Source organism: Protopterus annectens, chromosome 7.part0, assembly GCF_019279795.1.
Source record: "Protopterus annectens isolate FY-2018-M chromosome 7.part0, PAN1.0, whole genome shotgun sequence".
Taxonomy (NCBI): Eukaryota; Metazoa; Chordata; order Ceratodontiformes; family Protopteridae; genus Protopterus; species Protopterus annectens.
This window is the reverse complement of record NC_056739.1, coordinates 515,703,595-515,728,789: the sequence shown is the minus strand read 5'-3', so window position 1 is coordinate 515,728,789 and position 25,195 is coordinate 515,703,595. Positions and strand designations below refer to the sequence as shown.

The following is a 25,195-nucleotide window of genomic DNA, read 5'->3' as shown; positions in this document are numbered from 1 at the left end:
TATGGCTTTGGTGACTGTTTCAAAGAAGTCAACCAGGTTCAAAAGGCAGGATCTGCCCTTGACAAAGCTGAACTGGGTAGGATCTAGTGTCTGTAGGTCCCCAATGTCTTTGTTTATGAGCTCCATGATGATCCTCTCCATAGCCTTGCATACTAAGCTAGTCAGGCTTATGGGGCGATAGTTTTCAGGGTCCGTAGAGGCTCCACCTTTGTGGAGTGGGACCACTGTTGCTGTACGCCATTCTGTGGGCACATATCCTGTAGTGAGGCTGAGATTGTATAGCTGTTTTATTTGAGGGATTAGTTCCTCTTGTAGTTCATGTAGGACGTAACCTGGGACGCCATCTGGTCCCATGGAAGCAGTGTTTTTTGCTTTGGAGAGGACAGCCTTCACCTGAGCATCTGAGATGTTTGGTAGGCAGCCCTCTGCCGGGATAGATACTTGCTCTTTTGGGGGGGAGGGAGTGGAGAAGTTTGCACTGAACCTGTCTGCCAGGATATTGGCGATGTCTGTGGGTTCAGTGTATTTTTTGTCGTTTAGAATCAACTCAGAACAAGTCTGAGAGTTGCATCCTAGATTTCTAACATAACTGAAAAAAGCCTTATGATTGTCTTTGGTGTCCTGTGCAATTTTTCTCTCGAAGCTGGCCTTGGAGGATTTTATGAGGGATCGTAATTTTTTGCTAGTACTGATCAGAGATGCCTTCCCTATTAGGGATTTTGCTCTATCATGTAGTAGCTTCCTCCTTCTGTTGTACAGTTTATTTATGGCAGGGGTCCACCAGACTGGACGCCTGCCTTTGGATGATTGGGTCTTGATTTTGTTTGGGATTTCATGATCCATGCATTCCTGGAGATGTCCGTAGAATGCATTTATATAGGATTCTGCAGTTTGTGCTACAGTTTCCACTGGCCCTGGGGCCTTGAAGGATTCCACTTCAGTTTTGAGAAGTGAGAAGTTCGCTTTTGAGAAATTTTTCACTGTGGTTTTCTGGGCTGGGGGTGGGGTCGGGATGTGGACATCCAGTGAAATTAATTTATGGTCTGATCTTACCAATGAGGGATATACTTCTGGTGTGGAGCATAGAGTCCCCATGTTGGTAATGATCAGGTCTAGTATGTTGTCCCCTCTTGTGGGAGTGGTGACTAGTTGTTCCATAGCATTTGAGTTTATAATTTCCAGGAATCTTTGGGCTAAGGTGCTGGGGCTTGAGTAGTGCTTCCAGTCAATGTTTGGGTAGTTGAAGTCGCCCAATATAATGGTGTTCGGAGAGATCTTCATGTTCTCCAATGTTTTCAGGAAAGCGAATGGGATTCCTGACTTTGAGAGAGTGGTCTGTAGGATGCTATAAACTGAAAAGCAGTCTTGCCCACTGTTAGTTGCACATGGATGGTCTCCGATACTTCGTGCAATGCCACTAACCTGGAGGTGTGGATATCCTTGATAAATATGAAAACTCCCCCTCCTTTTGTGGTTCGGTCCAGTTTTGGGGCCAAAAAGCATGATATGAGGTATAGCCTGGTAGTGCTGGGGTGCTTTCTGGAGCCTTGAACCAGGTTTCTGTCACTGCACAGATATCGATGTTCTCCATACTGAGGAGAGCTTCAAGTGCGTGCATCTTGAGGTTAAGACTTCTGGCGTTTAGCAGCATTACCCTTAGTTTCTTGTTCCTTGTGCTGTCTATGGGGGTGGGTTTGACTTTTGAGCCTTGCCTAAAAAGGCACTACTGGTGTGGCAAGAGCCCTCGCCAACATCCAAACCCCAGTGGTGACAGGTGCAAGCCGTCCCTAGCGAAGCAACGTGGCTTGTCAAGCATGTCATCCCAGGCTGACAGACACTGGATCCCCTTTGAATGACACCAAAATTTTAGCCAATTGTTAAAATCGATCATTTTGTCTTTGTACTGTGGCATCATTCTAGGTGAGGGTAAGATGCTGCTCAAGGTCAGGGTCATACCAGCCTGGGCTACATGATCAGAGAGCTCCTCTATGTCTCTTTTCATGTAGTCCAGGGAGGTACATCTCAGGTCATTCACACCAGCATGTACAATGACTGAGTCATATTTGTATTTGCTTTGGAGTGACCTGAGTGCTTGCGTTATGTGGTGGATCCTAGCACCTGACAGGCAGCTCACTGTGACCTTCTCTTTATTCAGCCTGGTGAGCGGGACGTCAGTGTGTCTGACAATAGAGTCACCTATAACAAGAGTATCAGGTGTGTTATTCAGCCTTAAGGTCTGTGGCTGCTTGGCACACTGACTTTGTGGGTTATGTGTTGTGTGTGTTTTGTTTTGAGGTAGCGTTTGCTTGGATGTCTGCTTTGGAGGTCTCTGTTGCTTAGGTAGATTTTTATTTACAGCCTCCGAGTATGTTTTTGTGTATTTATGTGTTTGGTTCGCTGATGTGGTGGGACTATGTGATACTGGAATTGTGTTGTGTGAGGTTACCTTCTCCTCCTGACTGGTTACACCAGTTTTGAGATGAGAGAGCTCAGCCTCCAGTTTGGCTAAATAGTTGCATCTCTCACATATATTTGAACCTGTATGGAGGAGGAGAGGGTTGTCCATGTACATGAGACAGTTGTAACATTGCCTCAAAATTCCCTGATTCACCAGCTGGACTGCAGAGGAAACCATTGACTGACCTTTGGACATGCTAGAGTAATAGGGAAACTGAATTTAAGACGGACCAATAGAGGACAGGGTAATCATAGAGAGTATAAGAGTAAGTAGTGCTTATGGTTTAATAGTGCTAACTTGTAGGATTACTTAATTGGACCAGTGAAGGGCCTTAGAATGAGAATATGGTGTTTAAATTGAGAGATAGAGCAGTTCTAAGGGAAAAAGTGAAGAGCAGACTTTGTGGAGCCAGGAATAGTTTAAACCCAATTAGGCGGCGCTGCCCGCTGTTGTGCTATGCACAAAAATGCGCAAAACCGCGCAAAAGAGGATTTTAAGAGAGGAAGATGAAGGAGTTTGGAATTGACCCAAAATGGCCAATAAAACTACAGTTTCAAGTCAGTAACCACTCCCACAGGGGCAGGCAGGCTGCTCAATGTTTTTCACTGCCACTGATCAACAGAGAGACTTTCCTTTAGCCCAAGCAAAAAATGGCCTCACAGAAACTTACAAATAGTTCAAGAACAGCAAGCCTGTAACTGAACTTTTTTAAATCTCAGAAAAGTGGGAAAAAAAGCAAGATTTTTTTTGTTTTTGTTTTTCAGAGATAGCAGAGGTTAACAAGTATCAACAAGTTATAACAGTGCAGTAAATGACCCCACACAAGAGTGCTAGGCCAAAGACAGATAAAATGCAAGTTTTGAGAGAAAAAAACGATTTTAAAAATAAGTGCAAACAGGAAATTCAGTAAACAGCTCTAGGTTGTGCTCTAAATACAGTTACTAATGCAGAAATCAAATTTAACAAGCCAGCATTAACTAATTTCATACATATATCCTTGGTTGCCACCAACACTTTTGCATGGTTCATAGGTTCATAGGTTCATACTAGGCTATCTGCCCTAGGGCATTTATAAGCCTAGCCAGAGTGTGTTTGGCTTTCACCACCCATTTTAAATTAATTTTGCTATGCCCTTTTTTGAGGTTAGTATACTGTGCCTCTGTCTAACAGTGACACAGAAGTGATAGCCGGGGTAAACCTACGATCTCCCATCCACTCATCAAGATTCCTCTTGAAGAGAGTCAATGTGGGACTCTGCCTAACCTGGACTGGGATTTTATTCCAGAGTGAAGGGAGCCTCTGGGTTATGAATCTGTCCCCCAGCATGTCCTATTTATTTCAGTGCTGAGGTTCAAGTCTCTCGAGCGCGTAGCTCGATGGGATTTGGATTTTCTGAGGTGCAGCATGTCCATTAATTCCGGGTTGGACATGGCTTTATACGTCAGGCACAGATCACCTCTGAGCAGGTGGTATGCCACTGAGTAGAGCTGGAGTTTCTTTAACCGGGCAGCATATGGCATCTGTTTGAGCCCTTTAATCCTCTTAGTGAGGAACTTTTGGGGTCTTTCCAATTGCTGCAGGTGTCTGGTAAGGTACATCCCAAAAGGGGCATTGTACTCAATTATGGGCCTGATGAGGGATGAGTAAAGAGGCACGATGACCTCCCCTGATCTAGATGTGAATCCCTTCATGATTAGGTGGGCTATATAAAATGTTTTTCTAACCACTTTGGCCACGTGGTTGTCAAATGAAAGATTGCTATCAACTTGGGTCCCCAGGTCCCTAATGACTTCTTCTGTATTTAATGGATTACCACCTATGTGGTAATTTGTGGGCACTTTGTTTTTGCCAAAGGGGATGACTATACACTTTTTGGCGTTTAGCTTGAGGCCATGGCTCTGGCACCAGTTGTCTGTTTCTATGAGGCCCTTTTGGAGGATGCTTGTGTCGGCTGGAGAGTCGATTATGGCGCCCAGTTTGCAGTCATCTGAGAACTTGGTCAGCCACAGTCCTTTCGTGTTGGCTTGTACCACCGAGAAATATATACCGAACAAGAGAGGTCCCAGGACTGAGCCTTGTGGGATGCCACTTGTAACTGGATTCAAGTCTGACATGACTCCAGCAATTCTAACCATGTGGGTTCTGTCCTTGAGCCAGTTTGCAACCCATCTAGTGACATAGGGGTTTATATTTAAGCTGGTGAGCTTATCTATAATGCCCGAGTGGGGTATTGTATCGAAGGCTTTTGCAAGGTCCAGGTAGGCTGTGTGGACCACCTTCCCCTCGTCAATGGCCTTGGTGACTGTTTCAAAGAAATCGACCAGGTTTAAGAGGCAGGATCTGCCCTTAACAAAGCCAAACTGGGTAGGATCCAGTGTCTGTAGGTCCCCAATATCTTTATTTGTGAGGTCCATGATGATCCTTTCCATAGCTTTGCAGACCAAGCTAGTCAGGCTTATAGGGCGATAGTTTCCAGGATCTGTTGAGGCACCACCTTTGTGGAGAGGGACCACTGTTGCTGTACGCCACTCTTTGGGTACATATCCTGTAGTAAGGCTGAGATTGAACAGTAGTTTTATGTTTGGGTTTAGCTCTTCTTGGAGTTCATGTAGGATGCAGCCCGGGACACCGTCTGGTCCCATTGATGCTGTGTTTTTTGCTTTGGAGAGGGCGGCTCTTACCTGAGCATCTGAGATGTCAGGGGGGGCAGCACTCTGTTGGGATAGATATTTGCCCTTTTGGTGGGGGGAGAAGTTTGCACTGAACCTGTCAGCTAGGATGTTGGCAATGTCTGTGGGTTTGGTGTATTTTTTGTCATTTTGGACTAATTCTGAGCATATCTGGGAATTCCCACCCAGGTTCCTAACATAACTAAAGAAAGCCTTGTGATTATCCTTAGTGTCTTGTGCAATTTTTCTCTTGAAGCTGGCCTTAGACGATTTTATGAGTGCCCGTAGTTTTTTGCTAATACTGATCAGAGATGCCTTCCCTTTTTGGGATTTTGCTCTATCATGTAGTAGCTTCCTCCTTCTATTGTATAGTTTGTTTATGGCTGGAGACCACCAGACAGGACGCCTGCCTTTGGAGGATTGGGTCTTGGTTTTATTTGGGATTGCATGATCCATGCATTCCTGAAGGTGTTCATAGAATGCGTTTATAAAGGGTTCTGCAGTCTGGGCCATATTTTCCACAGGCCCGGGGGCTTTGAAGGATTCCACCTTGGTTTTGAGGTGTGTGAAATTTGCTTTAGAGAAGTTTTTCACTGTGGTTTTCTGGGCAGGGGGTGGGGTCGGGATGTGAATATCCAGTGAGATTAGTTTATGGTCTGATCTTACCAGTGAGGGATACACTTCTGGTCTGGAGCATAGTGTCCCCATGTTGGTGATGATCAGGTCCAGTATGTTTTCCCCTCTTGTGGGAGTGGTAACAAGTTGTTCCATAGCATTTGAGTTTATAAATTCTAGGAACCTTTGGGCTAGGGTGTTGGAGCTAGAGTAATGCTCCAAGTCTATGTTTGGGTAGTTGAAGTCGCCCAATATAATGGTGTTTGGAGAGACCTTCATATTTTCCAGTATTCTCAGGAAGGCCGAGTGGGGGTTCCTAGGTTTGGGAGGGTGGTCTGTAACAGGCTATAAACTGGAAGGCAGTTTTACCCACTGTTAGATGCACATGGATAGTCTCTGATGCTTTGTGCTGTGCCACCAACCTGGAGGTGTGGGTATCTTTGACGAATATTGATACTCCCCCTCCTTTTGTGGTTCGGTCCAAGTTTTGGGGCCGAAAAGCATGGTATGAGGTATAACCTGGTAGTGCTGAGGTGCTCTCGGGAGCCTTGAACCAGGTTTCTGTTACTGCACAGATATCAATGTTCTCCATGCTAAGGAGAGTTTCGAGTGCATGCATCTTGAGGTTTAGACTTCTGGCGTTGAGTAGCATTACTCTTAGTTTCTTATCCCTTGTGATACCTATGGAGGTGGGTTTGTCTTTTGTGCCTTGCCTAAAAAAGGCACTATGGGGGTAGAAAGAGCCTTTGCAAATATCTGAAAGCCCAGGGGTGACAGGTGCAAGCCATCCCTAGCGAAGCATCGTGGCTTGTCGAGCATGTCATCCCAGGCTGACAGGCATTGGATCCCCTTTGAATGACACCAATACTTAAGCCAATTGTTGAAATTGATCATCTTGTCTTCATATTGTGGCATCATTCTTGGTGAGGGTAAGATGCTACTCAAGGTCAGGGTCATACCGGCCTGGGCTACATGCTCAGAGAGCTCCTCTATGTCTCTTTTCATGTAGTCCAGGGAGGTACGTCTCAGGTCATTCACACCAGCATGGACAATGACTGAGTCATATTTGTACTTGCCTTGGAGTGACCTGAGTGCTTGTGTTACATGGCGGATTCTAGCGCCTGACAGGCAGCTCACCGTGACCTTCTCCTTGTTTAGCCTGGTGAGCGGGACGTCAGTGTGCCTGACGATAGAGTCACCTATTACAAGTGTATCAGGTGTGTTGTTTAGCCTTAAGGGCTGTGACTGTTCAGCACACTGGCTTTGTGAGGTATGTGTTGCATGTGTTTTGTTTTGGGGTAGCGGTTGCTTGGGTGTCTGCTTTGGAGGTCGCTGCTGCTTAGGCAGATTTTTATTTAGAGCCTCCGAGTATGTTTTTGTGTGTTTATGTGTTTGGTTTGCTGTTGTGGTAGGTCTGTGTGAGACTGGAATTGTAGTGAGTGTGGTTTCCTTCTCCTCCTGACTGATTACGCCAGTACTGAGTTGAGAGAGCTTAGCCTCCAGTTAGGCTATATGGTTGCATCTCTCACATGTGTTGGAATTTGTTGGGAGGAGGAGAGGGTTGTCTGTGTACATGAAGCAGTTATAACATTGCCTCAAGATTCCCAGATTCACCAGCTGGACCGGAGAGGAGATTGACAACTGACCTTTGGACATGCTAGAATAGTATTGGGAATTCCTTTATAATTGAAAAAAGGGCCAATGGGGAACAAGGTACTCAAGGGGAGTTTGTGAGGGTGTAGTGCTTTTAATTTTTTAGTGCTGACTTATATAATTGCTTTAGTGAGCAAGTGCCAGGTAACTTAAATGCAATGTGTTACAAGTAACTTAAATGCAAAAATGACAAACAGTAACTTTCTTTCAAGTGAAACAAGGAAATAAGTACAGTAAGCAATGCAGATATCACTAGGGATCCACAGAAGTGCTGAAAAGCCGCATTTTAGGTGGAATTAGCATTTCAGGGAAATAACAAACAAACAACAAGCATACAAACAAAGCTAGATTCAGCAGGCCCGGATCTAGTCTATGCTACAGCAAACAAGGTGTACCAATTTCAGTAAGAAACAGTTAGAATATGCAGGCACTATAAGCCTTTAACCAGAAATTCCCAGCTCAGAAGGGCAGTGTCCAGCCTCTCCTCCCACAAGAGTGCAGACCACGATCCTTCTTAATGTAAAATAACTGGCCTGAAGCCCAAGTGCTTAAACAAGAACTAATACACTTTTAGAATAACAGACACTGAGCCCTCAATCAGCAGTTCCCAACTTAGAAGGATGTAAGCTACCTGTCCTGCCACCACAGTGCAGGCCACAAACCTTCCTAATGTAAAACAACTTGTCTGAAGCCCAAGTGCTTAATCCAAAAGACTTAGACTGATAGCTACACTTTAATCAAGTAACTACCAAGCAGTAATAAATACAACTGAATAATTTAAAGAATGCCTGGATTAGTGCTCAAGTTATACAAACAAAGCTAGATTCAGCAGGCCTGGATCTAGTCTATGCTACAGCAAACAAGGTGTACCAATTTCAGTAAGAAGCAGTTCAAATATGCAGGCACTATAAGCCTTTAACCAGAAATTCCCAGCTCAGAAGGACAGAGTCCAGCCTCTCCTCCCACAAGAGTGCAGAACACGAGCCCTCTTAATGTAAAATAACTGGCCTGAAGCCCAAGTGCTTAAACCAGAATTAATACACTTTTAGAATAACAGACACTGAGCCCTCAATCAGCAGTTCCCAACTTAGAAGGATGTAAGCTACCTGTTCTGCCACTACAGTGCAGACCACAAACCTTCTTAATGTAAAACTGGTCTGAAGCCCAAGTGCTTAAACTAAAAGGCTTAGAATGAGTTACACCAAGCAGTAATAAATACAATTGAGTACTTTTAAGATGACGCAAAAGGAAAATAAAGTAGGAAAAAACACAAATACAGTAAAAGCAGATAATTTTTTTCTCCAGAAAGAAAAGCATGGTGAAACAGTTGCTTCTGCCCCATCAAAAATCTGAGTAATCATGATACAGCAAGAACACCTTTAGACCCCAAAATACAGTCCACATTACATGTAGTCCTGAAACTGTAGATCCACTTCCCTCTGAAAATACCACCTATGCATTTCACTGCATCTCCCCATAGAGTAGATGCATAGTAGTCTGGTATCCATGAAAAAAAAATGTTCTATGTTCTCCATGTCTTCAGATTTGGGAAACAGTTAACAGAATATAACTTAACCCCTTCTATTTTAACCCTTCTGTTCCAGCAGTTTCATGGATTACTTTTTAATTTACAGCACTGTGATTGTACATAAATCCCCTTAAACACAGACCATCTCCAAGCTTCAAGTTACACATAGTATAAGTCCACTTTTTATTGGCCTGTTCATTACTTGGCTTAATATGAACACTGTTTCTAGTTATGTAGTCCTACAGATTTTCTGTCTCTCTAATAGGTTCCTCTCAGATGTCAGATTTCTTCACTGAAAACAATCAGTGTGATTGTCAGTTTCATCCTTCCCAGACCGACCTGTGCAGATGTTTCACTTGCGGTGCTCATACATTCTCTTGCACCTCCTCCTTCCGTTACTGCACTTACAGCCCTCCATTTTGCAGTCTCATCAGCTCATTGTTGTGCCACAACTGACCTAGACACTAGATGAGATTGTTTTACTCTGTCGCTACTAGTACATCTGCTTAAATATAGGCTGTCACTGAAGAAAACTTGTGCATTCCATCATGGCCATAGCATCTTCTATGTTACCTGTATCACTGAAAGAGTTTCTGCAGACCTCACTGGGTCTTAACACCACTAGCCACTGACTCCCTCTTGTAATACTTTCAGCTGTTGGCTCCTAGACTGGACAAACAGGTTGCCTTCATATTTTAGTGACCACTGGTTAAGAACATCTGCAAGACATGATGCTCATTGTGGTGTTCAGTGATGTTCAGTGGCTGTGCTTTCTCCCTTTTCTCAGTTAACTATTAATCCACCTAGAGACATTCCACACTCCAGATCTAGCCTTGTTATTTAGGCCAATAAAGTTGTACCAATGTGTCTTGTATGTCTTGCAGGAGTGTCAAAACCGACCTTTGCAACACCTGGTCCCGTGGCATAAAAGGATTAAACAATTTGACTTTAATTAGCAGCTCCCAAACTGGGAGGGATATGTTGGAGAAGGTGGGAGCGAGAATGGGCTAACAGGGCTTTGCAGCAAAGATGAACTGAGTTAGCCATAGGACACTTGCCCTGTCTGGGGAATGAACTGGCAGCTCTTACCTCCTACAGGAGGAATTAATTAGTGCAGAGAAGGAAGCTGATTGTGGTTGAAACAGCCTCATGAAGGCTTGCTGCTAACTTCGGCATCATGCATATTCTAAGACAGTCGATTAAATATTTGCAGTCTAATCATTTCCTAGACCTCTTCTTCTTCTGGCTTTTCCCAGTTAGGGGTCACCACAGCGGATCACCTGTCCACTCATGATTGGCAGTGGAGTTTCACAGTGTTGAGTTGCCAGCCCAGTGCCCAACCTTCCACAGAAGGCATACACTCACACCTAGGGCCAATTTAGAGTGTCCAATTCACCTACAGCATGTCTTTGGGATGTGGAAGGAAACTGGAGCACCCGGAGGAAACACATGCGACCACAGGGAGGACATGCAGACTCCGCACAGAAGGCACCCCTGCCGAGGATTGAACAGGAGAACCTCTTGCTGTGAGGTGGCAATGCTAACCGCTGCACCACTGCGGCCGCCCTAATAATTTCCTAGACCTATGATTGGTAAAAGATCAACAGTATTCGCCTTCAGATATTTTGCTGTCTGGTTTGACAGATGATTGAATTTGATTTTCCTGGTGTAAAAATCTCCAGACGTTATACTAATATATTATTAGGGTACATAGCACTTAATTGAGCACATGAATACCTCACTTGATATATCTGACAAAAAATATTGACAAATCCCATTTTAATTACATCTCTTTTTTAGGGCTGAGTTTCTACATTCTAGTGACTCTTAATATATTAACTCTGTGGTTAGTAAACCTTATGGATAGTAGGATATTCCTTAACTTGCATGGACAGCAGCCTTTAAGTTACTGTTAATAATGTACTTGAACTAAGAAGGCTCTAAACTAAGCCATCCAGAAACAAAGAAATGTGAACTTATTAATAATCAGCCATGAGGTTGGTCAAATATTATCTAGTCACCTGCTTCCAGGACTTCTAAAAAGGTCATGTGTCGGTATTCCTATGTCACTTATGAGCTTCTGATTTTTTTCCTTTTTGCTTTGAGAGTTAATAACATACATACACGCACTGCTTGTAGTTCAAACATTCTATTTTTGTCATCATTTACATTCTTTAAACTTTTTATCATGTTATTGACTGTACCTTAAATTGATATTTCCAAAAAAACCTTTGTTTTCTGTCTTGTAGCCTTAGATTTACTTGCATTACTGCCCTACATTATTTGATTTAGGATTATGATGCTGTATCACTTTAAAATGACTCAACATGTTAACTATATGTTTCATTAAATAATATATCAAAGTTTATATGTAGATGGAAGAATTATGAAGGAATTTACATTTTACAAATGTCAGTCACACATATAGAGTAACAGTTTATGAATTCCTGTGTGTGTATTATGACAAGGTAATGTCTTGACCATTTATGAATTCCAGTTTGTGTATTCTAGCCAGGATATTGTCTTGAAATGATCCAGCAGATAATATTTACGGTGTCAAGCTTGATCTTACTAGTGACTATTATGGAACGAGATGGGTGAAGTCATTAACTTCAAATCTGTTAAAGTGCTTAAGTACTAAGCACTCTTAAAAATTGTAACACACACACATACACACACACACACACACACACACACACACACACACACACACACACACACACACACAATACAAGACAGTGGTTAAAAGAGTAACATGTTATCTGGGGAGAAATTCAGCATTACCACAATACAATATTATGACGCATACTTGAAAAGAAAATGTTTCAATTTACAATCTGCATAGTTATAAACTCCACTAGCATTTAAATCACTGCCTGGCTAGTATTTTCATTGTTTTTTGTTGCCAAAGCCCATGCTTTATCTAAATACAAAGTGATATGCTGTAGTTAACTTTCATAGCCAAGCCAAGCAGTTGTACCCTGGGATTTTACTAGTACCTTTCACCTTTTCATCCACATGACCTACATAAACAATTGTATTACTAAGTGAAGATGATGTGAAACTAATACATTTATTCTCTTGTCTCACCTCTGTTGTTAATTTGGAGAGGCTGTCAGTTATAAGAAAAGGCCAGCAAAGCTATTAGTAATATACTTAACATGAATTAATAAAATATGTAATTGTCTATTCCAGATATCTGATGAACTGAAAATTTGATAGAAAAACTTTAATGATTAAAATGATTAGATACCTTTTTCTCCCTCAACAGAGAAACTGAAAACTGCTGAAGAGCTGAAATTAAACACGGAGACAAAAGTGGCATATTTAGAAGGTACTGTGAGTTTTTACTGGAATAAAATGCTAAGAAACAATGCTAGGATAACTCTTGGGGCCTGAATCCAAAAGACTTGCTCTCAGTATAAGCCTGTTTATAGACAGGCCTTATACCACTGAGAACAACTCTTTTGGAATCTGTCCCTTGATTAAGTGTTTTTTTTATGTACTCTGGTGATGAAACTAATTTTAGAGGCTGGATATATATGACCTGCAACAAAGTCCTTATGGCACAATAAAGGTAGGAATGGGACATTCACACAAGAGTTCAGTTAGCGAAAACAATAGCAGGGTTAGTAAAAACGTGCATCTTTTGGGGTGGCCTGTGTAATGCATATATGATAGCATGTTCATGTCCACAATCTTTACTTTGCAATATCATGGTGCACAGCTTTTGACTGTCCATATTTTTGGTACTCCCCAGTTTATTTTCCATATTTTTACTCAATTTCCCCTGACAGTGAAAATTATTGAGAGAAGTCCTAAGTTAATAGTATCAACAATTAGAACGTGTCCCTAATTTGGGGCCTTTTCCCTAATGATTTTTGCTTTGTTCTGAACTCGAGGTAAAAACTGAAAAATTATCCCCCTCAAAACTGCAAGCTTTACCTTTCAGTCCTGACCTCTGTGGCTCAGCAGAGTTTTCTTGTTTTCTACTGTCTGCATGTGTTACTCCTGGCTGCCATAAACACTGTGGTTGACTTGCTCTGTGGTACAAGTTGTAGCTAAAAAGGTCAAAAAAGGACAGATTCATGTACTGAGCTAACAAACTACCCTGTCTGCACCCAAATCAGCATCTGTCTGGCTGTAACAAACAAAACAGAACGTGCTGGAGGGACAGATTCATCACCCAGAGACTCCCTATGCTGTGGAACAAAATCCCGGTACATGTGAGGCAGAGCACTGGCCTTGTTTCAGAGAATCTTCTTCAATGGATGGGAGGGAGATATAGATATACCCCAGATACTACTTCGTGTCACACTGACAGAGGCACAGAAAAAAAATGATAGGCATTTTTTTTATTCAAAAAGGGGTGGCAAAAACAACACTGGGCTATATTTATAAGGCTTAAATGCCCTTGGGCAGATAGCCTAGTATGAACCTATGAACCTATGAACAGTACTGTATTTCTAATATGATTTTATACATCTCAAACATGAGCTCAGATTTCTTGCACTGCTCTTATCTTCCACGTTCTGCATCATTCATAAAACAGTTTCTCAATGTTTCAATTCTTTATATGCTGTTCTAAAAGAATGAGAGGAAAATCACATAGAAAAAACTCAAATACTAACACGCAGTTCCCCTCTGAAGCACATTTCTATCATGTTACTATTACAGTCTTAACAGACAAGAAAGTTCATAAATCTGAAGAATATACAGTCAAGATGCCATCTTGTTTATGTTTGTCTAATAACACCTACAGCAACATTACATCCTTTTCTTTCCCTTCTCTCAGTGCCAACAGGTAAGCTTTAGAGTATGTTTTTTTCATCATGGTTCTTTCTTTTCCTTAATCCATTTTCAGTTTGTTTTCCATAGTGAGATTTGAAATTAAACATATACAGTTCTTACCTCCTGCATGACACTTTCTTCTTTCTTTATTCCCTCCTTTCCTAAGGATCATCTGTCTTATTATCTTCTACAAATTGTTGTCATTACCTCCTTTTCTTTCCAATTTGCAGCTACATATGATTTTATTTTTTGCTCATTATAAACTTCTGTTAGCTCTTTTTTTACATCACCCTTTTCTATTTAATACATCTCTGACACCCATTCATTCCTGTTGCCTTGCCTCGGTTTGCTTTTCTAATTGCCCTGATTACAACCTCTAGTGTGACCAGCTTATGAAATTCCTTTTATTCTTTTTTTATCAGTCAGTCACATCAACATTCAATTTTTCTTGTTCCTAGGATATTTCTTGTTGATGTGGGTATGCCCTAAAAAAATCCCATCTTCTTTCATGTTCATCTGTTTTCTATCAGTACCCCTTCTCTTTTTCTTAGACTATTTACATTTGCTTTATCCCGTTTCATATAATCTTCCGACTAGGGATTTTCCAGACTTTTTCTCCTGTCTCTACTAGAATTAATTTATTTTCTGTAGATATTTTTCTGCCCTGGTATAACTAGCCTTTCCATATTTCATCTAATTCTGGTTCCTCCATCTATACATACTCCTTACAACACTGCCTCTGTCTCTGTGACTACCTCCTTCTGCTTTCCTCTATACTGCCCTTCCTCTTGCTTGAGTCATCTTGTCACGGTGACCTTAATCCCAGATCGCCTTTCAATTTCTAGCTAATCTTCTCTTGCTGGCTTTCTTCCATAATCCTTCTTGGTACCTCCCAATTCTAATTTCATCCTCCTTAGACCTCTGACTGGTTCTGTCTCACTTCCTTTCTTCACTTTCTTGTCCGTTCTTCCTCCTTTTGTGCAAACATTGTTGACTATTGCATTGTCCATGATTTCTCTCTTATCTCAACAACTTCTACCTTTTATGGCCTTTCTTCCTTATTAGGAACCGATCTATCTTGCTACCCTGATCTTGCTCACCTAGCAAAGGTGGCCCATCTCTTGTCTTTACTTCTCTCCCTACATGTTATCTCCTCCTTTCTTTCTCTCCCACTTTTGGTTCCAGTGATACATTAAAGTTATTTTCTACAATGTCCATCTCTGCCCTACTTTCCCATCTTTTCCCCTTCCCTAGAGATGACAGTGGAAAAACCTTCACCTTATTGTAATGAAAAAACATCAGCCTTATTTGGTCTGCAAACACTTTTTATTTTCCAGCCTACCCCCATGCATTTCCTTTTCAGGTAGTCCAGTTCCCCTGCCTCGCTTGTAAGCATATTTATTTTCCTGAATCTATTATCTCTTCTTATTTAGTATGACTTAAATACTAGAACTCAGAGGTCCTTCTTAGCTATTGAAAACAGGCTCAACAACCAGCTAATACTAAACCCAAAAAAGGCTAAACTCATGGTTTTTATCCCCAAATCTATGAATCATCTTAAATCCTTCTTTTCATTCTCTTCTTACAATAACATACCTATCACTGTGAAATGACATGCTAAGTTACTAGGGGTCATCATTGATGACCATCTTAAATTCGACCAGCACATCCTCACAACATTAAGAAAACCTACCAAAAGCCCGGCCTCCATTACAGGATAAATAATTCTTATCCAGTAAAGCCAGAATCACCCTATCCCATGCCTACCTTCTCCCCAGCCTACTTTATGGCTCACAGATTTTCAACAACCTTCAAAGCACTCTGCTAACAAAACTAGAAGCTACCTACAACAAAGTTGCTAAATTTGCTGCTGGCCACTCCTACCACTCACATCACTGTCTAGCTCTTATAAAGTTAAACTGGCTAGAGCTTCCTCACCAACTACTTCTCTCCCAGCTTCAAATAATGCACTCCATTTTGTATCTGTTCTCCTTCTATCCCAGCATTACCAGTCTGATCTCCCCCTACACTCCACTAAGGACCCTTCGTAGGTCATAACAAAGCCTTCTTTCAATCAGCAAGCCCAAAACTAAAATAGGACAAAACCATTACAGCTACTCCCCTGCCCAATCACCAACATCAATTCAAAATTGCTACTAAAAGCTTTTTGAAGAATACATGGATCTGTCAATGTAACCACCTACCTTGAAAGACCTACACCTACTATTCTCTCTCACTCACACCCTACCCCCTTCTGTTTCTCCTATCCTTTACTCTTAAATGACACATTGACTTAGACATATCTAAATCAAGTTTAATACTCTACCAGTATGACTGTAAATTATCAATAACAGTGATTGTAGTTGAGACCTATTGATGTAACCAACGTACGTACCTCGTAATGTGGTTGTACGGACTGAATGATGTTGCTAGAAAGTAATTATGCTCTGTGATTTAATCAGTTACCTGTTATTATCTATTTACATTTTTATTATTATTATTGTTATTATTATTATGTATCTAGTTTTGTTATTGTATAGGTCATACTCAGTTGTGGAGCTTTTCTCCCAGCCAGGCCTCCACTGAAAAAGGGTTCTCACTCAGTCAGACTAACCGTGTTAACAAATGTCAAATAAATAAATAATTAAATTAAAAAATAATAAAATGACTATTCTGTCTTTTGCCCCTTACATGAGCATCTTCTTAACTTTCCTTCTATGTCATTCTTTATTTTTCAGTCTTGTTTCTTTAGGTAATCAAATTCCCTTCCCTCTTGCATTACCTTATAATTCTACATTGTCTAATGGGGTTTGATATTATCTTATGCTCCATGTTATCCCCTAGAGTCTTTCTCCAATCATCCTCCCTGTTATCATCCACTAGAATTAGCCTGATTCCCTCAGTCTATCATCTGGATTCATGGTGCTTATGCCATCTATGTTGGGTCTAGACCCTTTGGCTCCTTCTGCCCCCTTGGCCTTATCCTGCAATATTTATCTGATGCATTGCCTTCAGTACTGCTACTTTTTTCTTTTAATTCATATTTCTCTTTTCTAGTTCCTCTAAGAATCTTCTTTTTCTATCGTCTGTTCTTCATCTCTCATGGATGCCCACTGTTCTCACATCCATTTATATTCTCACTGTTCTTCACTATCCTCTGTGTGTGACGGCACATCTGGGTTACATTTTCTCCCTTCCTCAGTCGTTTATACTTCCTCATCAGTCCTGCACTGAAGTTCTTATCTCAATAGATCCCCTCTGAATACATATACCACTTCCACTGCTGCCTTGAATCTTTTTGTCCCTGCTGTACTTCTCTTGTGACCCTTTCCTTCCACCCTTCATGTTGAAGTTACAAAATGTATTTAACTTAGTTTTAGGGTCACAAAGTCCTGTTCTTGTCTCTTTTTATGTGGCTCCAAGTTATCACTTTCATGTTGAGTAGTTATCTGTTATATTGTCTTCCATAATTTCTCCAGTGCACTCTACCTTTGTTCTCTCTTATCCAGGGTACACCACTCCCTCACTATTTCAAGTTTATCTTTTTTCTCTTTTTATTACATGTTTTTATGCATTAACCCATTTTTTCATGTAGTGCCTTTCCATAATTTTTTCTATCCTTTGCCTCTCCATCCCTTATTTTTAGCATGCTGGTTTGTTTTCTCTTCTTTCTTCACCTAGGTCTCCTTCTTTATCTTTTAACTGCCTGCATCTGCTTGTAGAATTTCTATCCTCCTTCTCTTTACATTCTTGATTCTTTTTTTAATCCAGATTTCATGTTCTGCTTAAGCATTAACTAATTTCATACATATATCCTTGGTTGCCACCAACACTTTTGCACGGATCATTCTCCAGAAAGAAAAGCACGGAGAAACAGTTGCTTCTGCCCCATCAAAAATCTGAGTAATCATAATGATACAGCAAGAACACCTTTAGACCCCAAAATACAGTCCACATTACATGTAGTCCTGAAACTGTAGAGCCACATCCCTCTGAAAATGCCACCTATGCATTTCACTGCATCTCCCCATAGAGTAGATGCATAGTAGTCTGGTATCCATGAAAAAAAAAAAGTTCTATGTTCTCCATGTCTTCAGATTTGGGAAACAGTTAACAGACTATAACTTAATAACCCCTTCTATTTTAATCCTTCTGTTCCAGCAGTTTCATGGATTACTTTTTAATTTACAGCACTGTGATTGTACATAAATCCCCTTAAACACAGACCATCTCCAAGCTTCAAGTTACACATAGTATAAGTCCACTTTTTGTTGGCCTGTTCATTACTTGGCTTAATATGAACACTGTTTCTAGTTATGTAGTCCTACAGATTTTCTGTCTCTCTAATAGGTTCCTCTCAGATGTCAGATTTCTTCACTGAAAACAATCAGTGTGATTGTCAGTTTCATCCTTCCCAGACCGATCTGTGCAGATGTTTCACTTACGGTGCTCATACATTCTCTTGCACCTCCTCCTTCCGTTACTGCACTTACAGCCCTCCATTTTGCAGTCTCATCAGCTCATTGTTGTGCCACAACTGACCTAGACACTAGATGAGATTGTTTTACTCTGTCGCTACTAGTACATCTGCTTAAATATAGACTGTCACTGAAGAAAGCTTGTGCATTCCATCATGGCCATAGCATCTTCTGTGTTACCTGTATCACTGAAAGAGTTTCTGCAGACCTCACTGGGTCTTAACACCACTAGCCACTGACTCCCTCTTGTAATACTTTCAGCTGTTGGCTCCTAGACTGGACAAACAGGTTGCCTTCATATTTTAGTGACCACTGGTTGAGAACATCTGCAAGACATGATGCTCATTGCGATGTTCAGTGATGGTCATTGGCTGTGCTTTCTCCCTTTTCTCAGTTAACTATTAATCCACCTAGAGACATTCCACACTCCAGATCTAGCCTTGTTATTTAAGCAAATAAAGTTGTACCAATGTGTCTTGTATGTCTTGCAGGAGTCTCAAAACTGACCTTTGCAACACCTGGTCCCGTGGCATAAAAGGTTTAAACAATTTGACTTTAATTATCAGCTCCCAAACTCGGAGGGATATGTTGGAGAAGGTGGGAGCGAGAATGGGCTAACAGGACTTTGCAGCAAAGATGAACTGAGTTAGCCATAGGACACTTGCCCTGTCTGGGGAATGAACTGGATAGCTCTTACCTCCTACAGGAGGAATTAATTAGTGCAGAGAGGGAAGCTGTTTGTGATTGAAACAGCCTCATGAAGGCTTGCTGCTAACTTCGACATCATGCATATTCTAAGATGGTCGATTAAATATTTGCAGTCTAATCATTTCCTAGACCTCTTCTTCTTCTGGCTTTTCCCAGTTAGGGGTCGCCACAGCAGATCACCTGTCCGCTCATGATTGGTAGGGGAGTTTTACAGTGTTGAGTTGCCAGCCCAGCGCCCAACCTTCCACAGAAGGTACACACTCACACCTAGGGCCAATTTAGTTTGTCCATTTCACCTACAGCCTGTCTTTGGGATTTGGGATGTGGGAGGAAACCAGAGCACCCGGCGGAAACCCACGCAACCACAGGGAGGACATGCAGACTCCGCACAGAAGGCACCCCAGCCGAGGATCGAACCGGAGAACCTCTTGCTGTGAGATGGCAATGCTAACTGCTGCACCACTGCAGCCGCCCTAATCATTTCCTAGACCCATGGTTGGTAAAAGATCAACAGTATTCGCCTTCAGATATTTTGCTGTCTGGTTTGGCAGATGATTGAATTTGATTTTCATGGTGTAAAAAATCTCCAGAAGTTATACTAATATATTATTAGGGTACATAGCACTTAATTGAGCACATGGATATCTCACTTGATATATGTGACAAAAAATATTGACAAATCCCACATCTCTTTTATAGGGCTGAGTTTCCACATTCTAGTGACTCTTAATATATTAACTCTGTGGTTAGTAAACCCTAGGGATAGTAGGATATTTCTTAACTTGCATGGGCAGCAGCCTTTAAGTTACTGTTAATAAGGTACTTGAATTAAGAAGGCTCTAAACTAAGCCCTCCAGAAACAAAGAAACGTGAACTTATTAATAATCAGCCATGAGGTTGGTCAAAGATTGTCTAGTCAACTGCTTCTAGGACTTCTCCTAAAAAGGTCATGTGTCGGTATTCCTATGTCACTTATGAGCTTCTGATTTTTTTCCTTTTTGCTTTGAGAGTTAATAACATACATACACGCACTGCTTGTAGTTCAAACATTCTATTTTTGTCATCATTTACATTCTTTAAACTTTTTATCATGTTATTGACTGTACCTTAAATTGATATTTCCAAAAAAACCTTTGTTTTCTGTCTTGTAGCCTTAGATTTACTTGCATTACTGCCCTACATTATTTGATTTAGGATTATGATGCTGTATCACTTTAAAATGACTCAACATGTTAACTATATGTTTCATTAAATAATATATCAAAGTTTATATGTAGATGGAAGAATTATGAAGGAATTTACATTTTACAAATGTCAGTCACACATATAGAGTAACAGTTTATGAATTCCTGTGTGTGTATTATGACAAGGTAATGTCTTGACCATTTATGAATTCCGGTTTGTGTATTCTAGCCAGGATAATGTCTTGAAAAGATCCAGCGGATAATATTTATGGCGTCAAGCTTGATCTTACTAGTGACTATTATGGAATGAGATGGGTGAAGTCATTAACTTCAAATCTATTAAAGTGCTTAAGTACTAAGCACTCTTAAAAATTGTAACACACACACATACACACACACACACACACACACACACACACACACACACACACACACACACACACACACACAATACAAGACTGGTTAAAAGAGTAACATGTTATTTGGGGAGAAATTCAGCATTACCACAATAAAATATTATGACGCATACTTGAAAGGCAAATGTTTCAATTTACAATCTGCATAGTTATAAACTCCACTAGCATTTAAATCACTGCCTGGCTAGTATTTTTCATTGTTTGTTGTTGCCAAAGCCCATGCTTTATCCAAATACACAGTGATATGCTGTAGTTAACTTTCATAGCCAAGCCAAGCAGTTGTACCCTGGGATTTTACTAGTACCTTTCACCTTTTCATCCACATGACCTACGTAAACAATTGTATTACTAAGTGAAGATGATGTGAAATTAATACATTTATTCTCTTGTTTCACCTTTGTTGTTAATTTGGAGAGGCTGTTATTTATAAGAAAAGGCCAGCAAAGCTATTAGTAATATACTTAACATGAATTAATAAAATATTTAATTGTTTATTCCAGATATCTGATGAACTGAAAATTTGATAGAAAAACTTTAATGATTAAACTGATTAGATACCTTTTTCTCCCTCAACAGAGAAACTGAAAACTGCTGAAGAGATGAAATTAAACATGGAGACAAAAGTGGCATATTTAGAAGGTACTGTGAGTTTATATTGAAATAAAATGCTAAGAAACAATGCTAGGATAATTCTTGGGGCCTGAATCCAAAACACTTGCTTTCAGTATAAGTCTGTTTATAGACAGGCCTTATACCACTGAGAACAACTCTTTTGGAATCTGTCCCTTGATTAAGTGTTTTTTTTTTATGTACTCTGGTGATAAAACTAATTTTAGAGGCTGGATATATATGACCTGCAACAAGGTCCTTATGGCACAATAAAGGTAGGAATGGGAAATTCACACAAGAGTTCAGTTAGCGAAAACAATAGCAGGGTTAGTAAAAAACGTGCATCTTTTGGGGTGGCCTGTGTAATGCATATATGATAGTAAGTAATGTAATAAACTTAATAAATGAACTATATAGCAGAACATTAACGTTCATGTCCACAATCTTTACTTTGCAATATCATGGTGCACAGCTTTTGACTGTCCATATTTTTGGGGCTCCCCAATTTTTTTCCATATTTTTACTCAATCTCCCCTGACAGTGAACATTATTGTGAAAAGTCCTAAGTTAATAGTATCAACAGTTAGAAAGTGTCCCTAATTTGGGACCTTTTCTCTTATGACTTTTGCTTTTTTCTTAACTCTGGAGGTAAAAACTGAAAAATTCTCCCCCTCACAACTGCAGGCTTTGACTTTCAGTCCTGACCTCTGTAGCTCGGTAGAGTTTTTTTGTTTTCTACTGTGTGTATGTGTTACTCCTGTCTGCTATAAACACTGTGGTTGACTTTTTCTGTGGTACAAGTTGTAGCTAAAAAGGTCAAAAAGGACAAATTCATGTACTCAGTTAACAAACTACCCTGTCTGCACCCAAATCAGCATCTGTCTGGCTGTAACAAACAAATCAGTACCATATTTCTAATATGATTTTATACATCTCAAACATGAGTTCATATTTCTTGTCACTGCTCTTATCTTCTACGTTCTGCATCATTCATAAAACTGTTTCTCAATGTTTTAATTTTTTATATGCTATTTTAAAAGAATGAGAGGAATATCACAGAGAAAAAAACTCAAATACTCACATGCAGTTCCCCTCTGAAGCACATTTCTATCATGTTACTATTACAGTCTTAACAGACAAGAAAGTTGATAAATCTGGAGAATATATAATCATGATGACATCTTGTTTATGTTTGTTTGTCTAATAACACCTACAGTAGCAGCATTATGTACTTTGATCCTTTCCCTTTCCTCAGTGCCAGAGGTAAGGTTTAGAGTATGCTTTTTTCATCACGGTTCTTTCTTTTCCTTAATCCATTTTCAGTTTGTTTTCCATAGTGAGATTTGAAATTAAACTAATATACAGTTCTTACTGCCTGCATGACACTTTCTTGTTTGTTATTTTTATTTTTTTTTTGGTTTTGGTTTTTATTCCCTCCTTCCCTAATGAGCATTTTGTACCTTCTACAAATTGTTGGCATTACCTCCTTTTTCTTTCCAGTTTGTAGCTACATATGATTTTATTTTTTGCTCATTATAAACCTCAGTTAGCTCTTTTTTTAACATCTCCCTTTTCCATTTAATAAATCTCTGACACCTATCCACTCCTGTTGCCTTGCCTCTGTATGCTTTTCTAATTGCCCTGATTACAATCTCCACTGTGACCAGCTTATGAAATTCCTTTTATTATTTTTTTATCGGTCTGTCACCACGACATTCAATTTTTCTTGTTCCTAGGATGTTTCTTGTTGATGTAGGTATGCCCTAAAAAAATCCCATTTTCTCTTAGCCTATTTATATTTGCCTTTCCCCCTGTTTCATATAAACTGCAGACTATGGATTTTCCAGACTTTTTCTCCTCTCCCTTCTAGAATTAATTTCCTTCCTGTAGAGCTTTTTCTGCCCTGGTATAACTAGCCTTTCGATATTTCATCTAATTCTGGCTCCTCCATCTATACATACTCCTTACAACACTGCCTCTCCCTCTGTGACTACTTCCTTCTGCTTTCCTCTATACTGCCCTTCCTCTTGCTTGAGTCATCTTGTCATGGTGACCTTAATCCAATCTCACCTTTCAATTGCTAGCTAATCTTCTTGAAGGCTTTCTTCCATAATCCTTCTTGGTACCTCCCAAGTCTAATTTCATCCTCCTTAGACCTCTGAATGGTTCTGTCTCACTTCCTTTCTTCACTTTCTTGTCCGTTCTTCCTCCTTTTGTACAGACATTTTTGACTATTGCATTGTCCATGATTTCTCTCCCTTATCTCAACATCTTCTACCTTTTATGGCCTTTCTTCCTTATTAGGAACCGATCTGTCTTGCTACCCTGATCTTGCTCACCTAGCAAAGGTGGCCTGTCTCTTGTCCTTACTTCTCTCTCTACATGTTATCTCCCCCTTTCATTCCCTCCCACTTTTGGTTTCAGTGATACATTAAAGTTATTTTCTACAAAGTCCATCTCTGCCCTACTTTCCCATCTTTTCCCCTTCCCTAGAGAGGACAGTGAAAAAACCTTCACCTTATTGTGATGAAAAACATCAACCTTATTTGGTCTGCAAACATTTCTTATTTTCCAGTCTGCTCCCATGCATTTCCTTTTCAGGTAGTCCACTTCCCCTGCCTCACTTGTAAGCATCTTTATTTTCCTGAATCTATTATCTCTTCTTATTTAGTATGACTGTTCTGTCTTTTGCCCATTATACAAGCAACTTCCTAACTTTCCATCTGTCCCTGTCTCAAATTTTCAGTCCTGTTTCTTGAAGTAAGCAAATTCCATTCCCTCTTGCACTATCTTATAATTCTGCATCATCTAATGGGGTTTGAGATTATCCTATGCTCCATGTGATCCCCTAGAGTCCTCCTCCAATTATCCTCCCTCTCACCATCCCCTAGAATTAGCCTGTTTCCCTCAATCTATCATCCATAATTCCTGGTGCTTCTGCCCCCTTGGCCTTATCCTGCATTATTTATCTGATGCATTGTCTCCATTACTACTACATTTTTTTTCGCTTTTTATTCCTATTTTTCTTTTCTATTTCCTCTGAGAACCTTCTTTTTCCATCATCTGTTCTTCATCTCTGATTGATCTCCACTAATAAACTTCCATTTATTTTCTCATTGTTCTTCACTATGCTCTGTTTGTGACTGCACATCTGGGATACATTTTCTCCCTTCCTCAGTCGTTTATACTTCCTTATCAGTCCCTGCTCTGATGTTCTTATCTCAATAGATCCCCTTCACTTCTGACTACATATGCCTCTTTCATTGCTGCATGTATCTCTTTGTCTTGAATCATTATGTCCCCGGTGTACTTCTCTTGTGACCCTTTCCTTCCACTCTTCATGTTGAAGTTACAAAATGTATTTAACTTAGTTTTAGGTCACAAAGTCCTGTTCTTGTCTCCTTTTCTGTGGCTCTAAGTTATCACTTTCATGTTGAGTAGTTATCTGTTATATTGACTTCCATAATTTCTCCAGTGCACTCTACCTTTGTTCTCTCTTATCCAGGGTGCACCACTCCCTCACCATTTCAAGTTTATCTTTTTTCTCTTTTCATTACTTGTTTTTGTTTGAGGACATTTTTTCATGTGTTGCCTTTCTATAGTTTTTTCCTAACTTTTGCCTCTCCATCCCTTATTTTTAGCATGCTGGTTTGTTTTCTCTTATTTTCTCACCTAGGTCTCCTTCTTTATCTTTCAACTGTCGGCATCAGCTTGTAGTATCTGCATCCCTCTCCTCTTCATATTGTTGCTTATTTTTATCCAGATTTGCTATTCTGCTTAAGTATTAACTCATTTCATACATATATCCTTGGTTACCACCAACTCTTTTGAATGCATCATTCTCCAGAAAGGAAAACATGGTGAAACAGTTGCTTCTGCCCCCATCAGCATAAATCTGAGTAATCATAATGATACAGCAAGAACAGCTTTAGACCCGTAAATGCAGTTCACATTATATGTAGTCCTGAAACTATAGATTCACTTCACTCTGAAGATGCCACCTATACATTTTACATGTAGCTCCCCATGGAGTAGAGGCATTTGTCCTATCGAAGACCTTTATTTAATCTGTGGAGAAGTACACTT

General features: G+C 40.2%; 1 protein-coding gene across 4 annotated transcripts in view; it reads left to right on the top strand.

Annotated features, from left to right (window-relative positions):
- Window positions 1-25,195, top strand: part of TRAF3IP3 (TRAF3 interacting protein 3) — a 967,079-nt gene that overhangs the window by 880,185 nt on the left and 61,699 nt on the right. For 3 of the 4 annotated variants that reach the window (XM_044077127.1, XM_044077126.1, XM_044077129.1), the window contains 2 exons: window positions 12,195-12,257; window positions 21,077-21,139. In XM_044077127.1, coding sequence (XP_043933062.1) covers window positions 12,195-12,257; window positions 21,077-21,139 — 126 coding nt within the window. The remainder of the gene's footprint in view (window positions 1-12,194; window positions 12,258-21,076; window positions 21,140-25,195) is intronic. The other variant, XM_044077128.1, reaches the window with a different exon arrangement.